Raw genomic sequence first — 8891 nt, 5'->3', positions numbered from 1 at the left:
TGGAGCAGCGAACTGTGGCCAGTGGGAGCCGCGATTGGCCAGACCTGCAGATGGGGCAGGTAAACAAACCGGCCCGGCCCGCCAGGGGCTTTCCCTTCACACGCGGCGGCCCCAGTTTGAGAAACACTGATTTAACAGATGCATAAGCACCTAGGACTTCAATCATTACAATGCTGTACACTTTGGCCAATCCAGCGACATCAGGAACTGGGATTCGGCTCTGTGTTCTAAAGGCACAGTACAGGGTCTTTATACCCAAACGTACCACTCCACTCAGTAGGTGGCAGTTGTGTGCATACCAAGTAAATTATAAATGTTGCATTAAAAAAAAAAAAGTACCCAGTCCTTCCCCACTGTTACGCAGTAGGTGTCAAAAAAAATATTCTGTTAATAGGCACACCCCTTCTAGATAAAATACTTAACTGTATACAAAAATTTCTACTCTCCCCTAACAAACAACGTTTTCAGGCAAAAATGATTTTCTCCCCCAAAAATTAGAAACAGACAAAAGGGGCTCAAAATGACTGCAACTTCAACTGTAGTTTTCACTATTGCTCTAAAAGTTACTGCACAGTTTAATTTTACCAAGAAATTGAAATAACTTACATAATTCGTTCAGTTTCTGATTGAAAGTCAACGTATCTTCCAAAAATAAACTTGAGATCCTGAAATTAAAATGGGTGTGTAAGGAAAGACAGCAAACAAAGAAAAACAACAGAACATTTTCATAAATCCTTACTCACCTTTTCTTGAACTTGTTTTGACAAATTCTTCACATAAATCCTGCAGTTTGGATCACCTGGCTCATAGTTTTTGAAAATGGAAAGTTTTTCCATTTCTTGACCACGACAGAAAGATGGGGAAAAATAATCAATATGCATGTTATATGACTTAATAAATCTTCATCTCACTGCTTTTTAAAACCTCATTTAAAGAAAATATACATTGTAACAAAAACAAATATCTTACAACACAAATAGTAAATTATAGACTATGTAACAGTAATGTAACTTAAAAATTTAAAACAAAATATCAATAATTTGAAAATATTGATTTGTATACAATAGTTAGTTAAAATAGAATCTAAAGAAAATACCTCCTCTAGAAAGTCTGCCTTTTTCCAATTCCCTTCTAGAAACAAATTCTGATGGTATTTCATCATCATCTTCTTCTTCTTCTGTGTCCTCTTTATCATTAGAGCTAGGAGCTGGGAAGATCTTTCCAAATCCTGCATTAGTTATTTCTTCTGAAGTTGCATAAAGATCTGAAAGTTGAATAAAACATTGTATTCAATGTTTGTAAGAGTTGATTCACGTTCCAAAAGAAGGGGGGAAGGGATGGACTGCAAGCCAGAAAATCCTGAAGTTTTAAAGGGGTTAAGTTCTGAATACAAGTCAAGATAGAAAGGAATTTTAGTACATACATAATGGTTATTTGTCTTTTGCAGATGCATGAAGAACGTGTCCTAATTCCTACTTTGACAGAAGCCATCTGCTTCATATAATGCTCCAGCATTTACTTTACTGGAGAAAACACCTTTCAGCAAGACCCATTTTTCCCTCTTGTCACCATTACGCTGTTTTATAAGGTTTTCTAAATTCTCATTTTATATTCCATAAGAATATCTACAGGAACTTCATAATATTGGGAAATAACGCCATAAGAAACCTTATTGCCCCACTGTCTTTATAGTGTGGGGCATAATGAGCAAAGTGCACATTGGGGCATTACAGAAACTGACAAATACAGGAAGGCTGCTCTCTTGAAAGATCTGAAAAAAGCTGAAGCACACACTAAGTGTCTTGAAATGCCTCTTTACACCATGTGAAGTCTTCAGCATAATTTGTAAGATTGTTAAAAAAATTAAAACACATAATTCACTTTAAAAAGACAAAGATAATACATCATCTTGTGTTGATGAGCAATCTTAGAGCCTTAAAATCCCACCCCCATCCTGCATTCTGAATTGAAACTGAACAGAGAGTCTTGTAAAAGATGGAATTTCTGAAAAAAGTGAAATTTAAGGCAGGTTTATTGATTGAATGACATGCTATACTGTGGTGAGCATAGTGGCATTGCTATGGCACTGTAGCTATGCCACCATAATGCCATAGCATAGACGCAGTCTACAGTGATGGAAGAGGTTTTTCCATCGCTGTAGGAACACTGTCTCCCCAACAGATGGTAGTTTACACAAGGTGTTAGGTCAGCATAGCTCTTCACCCTCTGAGCATTGCAGCTATGTCGACCCAAAATTTAAGTGTAGACCAGGCCTTAGGGTTGAATTCCTTAAAAGAAAACTCACATTAAATAAATATAAAAATAAACCAGCACTATTTACAGAGTCGTCATTCTCCAAGTCACAGAACATAAAAATATTCAACTCATATATGATGTTATATACATATTATCTTGCCTGTTCTTTGCATCTTAAAATATTTCACATTATTTAACAGAAGAATTTAAGGATAAGCATCCTTACCATTGTTTTGGTCTCTCTCTAAGCTTTTCTGAAGAACATCCGGAATGTCTGCAGAAATTTGGAACTTAATTTTTTTATGACCAACAGATTGTGGCTGCTCAAACACATCCGAAGGTGATAGTGTAGGGTGCAGATTACTGTTTAAAACAACAATATTTCAATCTCACTTAAAGTTTAAATGGTCAATGGAACAGGCATGGTCAAACAAAATATATGTATCTTTTCCAACTATATTTCATGCTGTTTACCGTTAGCACATCAGTTTTCTGTTTCCAAAAGAACTTTAAACTTTAGACTTAACTTTTTGTGGGTTACATTTAGTTCATCAGTGATGAGACATGTTTAGTTGGCAAACAGAAAAAACAAAGACCAGAAATTACCTTACACTACAGGTAGACTCACATACAAAAAAAAATTATCTTAAGAGAAATATTAAATGGAATAATATGAGGCACAACCAAATACACTTTCTTAAAGATTGCATGCCAAGGAAAATAAATTAGGCTTGTTTTGTGTCTCTACACAAAGGAGAATTGAAAAGATATTAGTTTTTTTAAAAAAAAAGCTTAGCTTCAATCTTAGGCTCAAAATTAGATGAATGTTTCTAATCATGAAAGGAGTGAAGTTCTGGAACAGTCTTCCAAAGGGAGAAGTGGGGGGAAAAAACCTAAATTGTTTCTAGACTTAGCATAAGTTTACAGAGGGGATGCTATGACGAGGTTGCCTAAAATGACATATAGCCCATCCATGACTGCTGGAGATGGGACTCTATATGGGGAGAGCTCTGAATTATTACAGAAAATTCTTTCCCAGATGTCCAGCTGTTGGGTGTCACCACATCCTCAGGGTTTAGTAGGACCTTGATCACCATATTTGGTGTCGGGAAGCAATTTTGCCCCAAGTCAGATTGACAGAAACCCAGGGAAGAGAGGGGAGCTTGCTTTCCTCTGCAGCATTGGATGCACTAGCTGGTTTGATCTAGAGTAAACGGTGGATTCTCTGTAATGCAAAGTCTTTATATCAAGATTTGAGGACTTCAGTAACTCAGTCAGAGATTATGGGCCTTTTATAGGAGTGGATGAGTGAGGTTCTGTGGCCTCCAATGTGCAGGAGATCAGACTACATGACAACGGTGGTCCCGTCTAGCCTTAAAGTCTATGAGTCTTTTATATTAGAAAACAGGTCCTCTCTTCGCTGGAAGATTCTCTCATGAGTGAGAACAAATGATATAACGACATAACAAGAACTAAGAATGTAAGTTAAGCAAATGATTGGAGAAGCAGACTGTATTTGGCTTCAATGACTGGTAAATATTTTGGGTAAAAGACATCTTTGTTAAATATTCAGCACCAACATTCTTTCAATTAGAGTGCATGGGCGCACATTAATTGTACTCTAAGATTCCACAAGGGCCCTTCAGCAATACTATGGAAGACCAGACTTGACACTCCTGATGTTTCCAGGGCTATTAAGGTGTGATGTCAGATCATGTTAGCTAATTCACTTTAACTAACAACATGTACAATTCTAGTAAAGAAAGGGCAAGCTGTACTTTAGCAATCTGTCAAGTTAATGCCTAGGGGAGAGCCTAAGCTTTAAGTGCACCAATTTGGCACATGCTAAAGTACAACTTGCCTTATCTGAATTAGAATTTTAGAAGGTGTTAAACAGTATCAACTAAATTGGTCTAAGTAGAAAAAAATATTTTAAACCACAATAACCCCTGCAACCCACCCTCCAAAACTTCCAGGCTTTCATCTTAAAGAAGCAGAAAAGGGCACAGCCCAATTTTTGAAAAAAATCTTTTGCAACTCATCTTTAACGACCAATTTCTTAAATCACCAGGACAAAAATAAGTCTAGACTAGTTTTTCCTCAAACAAGCCAAGTGAAAATTAAGTGATTTTTTTCTTTCCTTCACAGTTTTCTATTAGAGCTCTGCAATAGCGGAACTGTCATATATTATTTAAACAGGCCACAAAGCAAAAACAACAACAAGTGTCCTCGGCTATTCTAACAGTATAAAAATGTGCCATTTAGTTTTCTTCAGGTGTGCAGGGAAAAGTGAATATACTTGTATAAATACATTTTTAAACAGTTGATTGTCAGGAGATCAAAATATTACTTCTGTTTTTTTAGGGACACAGTGGAATAAAATTGGAGATGCTAAAGCATTTAAACAAAATTATTATTTTCTGTATTTTCATATTTCTACTAGAGATGGCCTAAGCCTATTCAGATCCATGTTCCAGCCTTTAGCCAGAAGGGTAGAGGAGAAAACGGGGGTTCTGTTCAGATCTATTTCAAACTTGATATAAAACAAATTGATAGAAACAAACAGATATGGTAGAGGCAAGAACAACAGTCTCAATAAAGGGTCCATGGCTGTGGAACTAGCTTGAGATCAAGGAAAGCTCAAGTCTTGGAGACTTCAGAGCATGATACAAGTGCCATCTGTTCAGGGAAGTTTTAGTAACAATTGGAAGGGATCACCTACAGCACTTCATCTTGCAGTAGGACACTGTATTAAAAGTTCTGAGGTAGAAAAATAAAAAAAAATCTTGAGCAAGGCACCTTTTTGTGATTATTCCTTATACTCAATACACGATGAGCACTACAGAAATACAAATAATAATAATACAATACCTGTGGGGAGCAGATGTGGGAGCATTCAGCAAGTCTTTTATCTTTTGCTTTTTTCTCACACTACGCTGCTTTGTGGATATTGGTCTTTTAGGCTGAATGGCTGCTAATTCCATCAATTTAGTCATTCTAAATTGGAAACACAATAAAGACATTCAAAACAGTTTAGTTTTTAATCTAGAGATGCCATCTTAGAAATGTAGCCTCTTATTTCTGACCAGGACTTCTGAAACTCAAATGTGTTGAACTGTTCTATTATATCCCACACATTTGTGATACACTAACAGAATGCAGCTACACATTATTTACTGTAAAATAAGTAATGTTACTGTAGAACATTTAGATTGATGAGAACGTGAATTATTAAATTAGAGTAGTACTCGGGCATGAGGAAAGGATGTATAAAATCTGCCTAAATCATTCACCAAAGTAAAAAAAGGTAAATTTACAAGAAACACAGAAGTTTCATTACTATATTATGACTCATAAACGGAAATCTTTACTCAAAGTAATGTTAAAAGTATTTGTTCTAATTAGGATTAGTTAAATTCTTTCAAGGAATTTTAGATACTTTTAAATTGGAAGCAACAGATTAGCAGTGAGAAATATTTTTAAAGACTGCCCTAAAGGCCTAATCCCACATAATACATGGCATAATGCATATAATACACAATCAATTTCTGGCCTTGTAAGTCAGGCAAGCCCTTCACACCAGCTTCATAGATTCATAGATTCTAGGACTGGAAGGGACCTCAAGAGGTCATCGAGTCCAGTCCTCTGCCCACATGGCAGGAATGCAGGATAATAGTGGGGTGGAGGGCTAGAGAAAGTCAGTTTTCCACAAATGTCATAAAATAAAAGAGCCAATCCAAAATCAAAAGCAAGTGGCACAGCTACTTAATGAGAGGAGACCACATGCAAATGAGCGTTGCACCTCCTGCATCATATTCAGTATAGAGCTCTGTTAATCCCCCCACATATGGGACTGAACACTCAGCATGCAGGTGGGTAGAAAGCTGACATCACTTCCAGAGCAGACTAGATTTTCTGTGTGACTTCCCTAACAGATAAGAGATCCTCCCTATTCAATAGGAATTTTGGAAGAGTTGAGAGAGTAAAAGTGTACGGAAACTAGTAATGTTAATTTTTGAGCCACATGACCATATTCATCCTTGCCCTGACTGACTTTCAGAAGAGTACTGTCAGCCTTAGGGAGAATATTAAGAACTGCAGCTTCTTTAAAATTTATGTCTGGAAAGGCCACCTACATATTAGAATAGCTGGGGATATTCAGTCACAAAATTGGAGCTTCTCTGGGCCAGGAGGCACAGAGGATGATTTTGGCTGGATTGAGACCTACAAGAACAGCATTTTTTTTTTTTTTAAAGCATGATTGGTTACCGATTATAATTACAAACCTCTCCTTTTCTTCCTCATCAGCACTTTCATATTCAGATTCTTCTCTGCTAGATTCCTGATCTTCCTCTTCTTCAGGCAAAGGAGGCTCCTCCGGAGGCAGTGGTGGGATAGGCGGCGGCGGCACAGGTGCTGGTAAATATTCTTCATACTAATCAATGAAAGACATAAAACTGAAGTCTTTAAACACTCATTTTGGAAAAATGTATGTTTTAATTTCTTCTGCATAAATAAGAAGCTTCAAATGTGATAAACTGGCAGAAGGCAAAGAAAGCTTTTCAAAACAAGATGTTTGAGATCTATCTACTCACTCTTGACAAATTCAGTTTCATGAGAATTTTACATCAAACAATTCAAACTCAAAAATAGTAACAAAATACTTAATTCTTCACATTAAGATTGGGAGTAAAGGGTGGGGGAAAGAAAACATTAATTAGAGCACTTCAGAAACTAAGGAAGGAAAAACAGCTAGCTTCTCCAGAAGTTTTGCTTTTCCATTCTTAGTTTTACAGACTAGAAAGGAACATGGTCTGAGCATATGACAGGAAGACAGATGCTCTCAAATTCTAATCTTAGTTATTATGCTGAATCTCCTCTGACTTTGAACAAGCCATAAACTCCTTCCCTCTGTAAATAGGGATAACACTTACTTAGCTACAGGTGTAGTAAGGATTAGTTATTGATTCATTAGTTATGAAATTATTGTAGGAATATTCTGAGCAGTTTCCTGCCAAAATAACCTCACCCCGATAGGATTCCCAGTGCACTTTACTGTAAAGCTTACAGCCACTTGGATGAACAAACATGGGGACAGTTGCAAAAACTGCTGAAGTCAATGAAAATGAAAGCATTCAGTTCTTTATAGAAGCTGCTCAGCACTTTAGAGATTGGGTCTTTTGAACGGTTACTAATTTTTACCTGATCATAACATTCCTAGTATTTGATCCTGTCCTATAAGATGCACAGGGTAGTTTCAAAAATATCAGGGAAAATTCACTGGTCTGCTAAATTTACTGTGCATCATGTAACCTCCTAAAGAAACTACCCTCCCAATCCCTGAAAAAGCAGAAGGTGGTGGTATGCCAGGGCAACCTGTGGGATGTATTGGACCTGAGCTTCCCTATGCCGGATCCTGCCAATGGCACAACTTACAGTAAGCCCGCCGAAGCTCTAACATCTGCTGGAGACGGGGAGCTAGAGCTGGCTCCCTCTATCCAGACATAGTGGAGAACTGGGGCCATAGATTCAGGTCCTCCCTCTCTCTTCCCCTTCATAACAACCCATGAAATCCTAGGGCCAAAGTGAGTGATTATGTGGTTTTCACATCAGCAGTCAGAATCTCATAAGAACTCTCTACAAATGCATAGCTCAAAGAACATTTCATGTGTTGCTTATGCAATAGACTAACCGTGTGGTATTCAAATGATTTTCATGTTTCCTATAACTGCTACAAGATATTGTTTGCACTATCGTAATCTCCATTTTACTGCCCTCCATTATTTTTGAAATATTCTGAAGATATTACTAAATGGTCACAACACATTGGTTTTCATCTCATACTGTTGGAAAATTCAGTTTTCCTTGCAACAGAAAATCGATACATACCAGTTTGGAGCCCATGCCAACACATCCAACAGCTGCACAAATGTCTAATCAACAGCAAATACTGATGAACCTCCTAGAACAAGGCACACATATTAAATGTAATATACAAAATTTCTTACCATGGGTGGTCGAGCAGTAACGGGTCCAAAGGGAGGGGGTAGATTCATTTTATTCATAAGGTGCAGCACCTGAAATAAAAATTAGGTAACAATTCTCTTTATAAACAAACTAGTTCTTTGGCACAGTACTTTCTAACTCTTTAATATGATTTTTTAGTATTCTACTCAATTGTAAATCATACAGATAAAAATCTACAGACTTTTACAACAGCCATGTTTGTTAAATGCAGAAATGTTATCAGTACAGTAGAACCTCAGAGTTACGAAAAATTTGGGAATGGAGGTTGTTTCTAACTCTGAACAAAACTTTATGGTTGTTCTTTCAAAAGTTTACAACTGAACATTGACTTAATACAGCTTTGAAACTTTACTATGTAGAAGAAAAATTATGCTTTCCTTTTTTTAAAGTAGTTTACATCTAACAGTACTGTATTTACTTTTTTGGGGGGGGAGGGCGGGGGGGGTCTCTGCATCTGCCTGATTGTGTACTTCCGGTTCCAAATGAAGTGTGTGATTGACTGGTCAGTTTGTAACTCTGGTGTTCGTAACTGGGGTTCTAGCATATAAGCTATTTGCAATCTTCAATTTCCACTCCACTATGGGGGTCTTTTTGCAATTATTTTCATA

The 8891-nt window shown here is 37.0% G+C and overlaps 1 protein-coding gene across 1 annotated transcript; it reads right to left on the bottom strand.

The window, feature by feature from the left end:
- Positions 1–585: 585 nt before the first annotated feature.
- Positions 586–8333, bottom strand: RNPC3 (RNA binding region (RNP1, RRM) containing 3; the record flags this gene model as incomplete). The annotated part of the gene is made up of 7 exons (XM_026661976.2): positions 586–665; positions 744–838; positions 1097–1264; positions 2483–2619; positions 5128–5253; positions 6543–6691; positions 8265–8333. Coding segments are annotated over 7 exons (807 nt in total), but the record flags the coding sequence as incomplete, so codon positions are not given.
- Between the last annotated feature and the right edge of the window lie 558 nt (positions 8334–8891).

The sequence above is a fragment of the Terrapene carolina genome, unplaced genomic scaffold, assembly GCF_002925995.2.
Source record: "Terrapene carolina triunguis isolate 2854851 unplaced genomic scaffold, T_m_triunguis-2.0 Scaffold20699, whole genome shotgun sequence".
Classification (NCBI taxonomy): Eukaryota; Metazoa; Chordata; order Testudines; family Emydidae; genus Terrapene; species Terrapene triunguis.
Note: the sequence above shows the minus strand (reverse complement) of the source record. Positions and strands in the feature narration are given on the sequence as shown.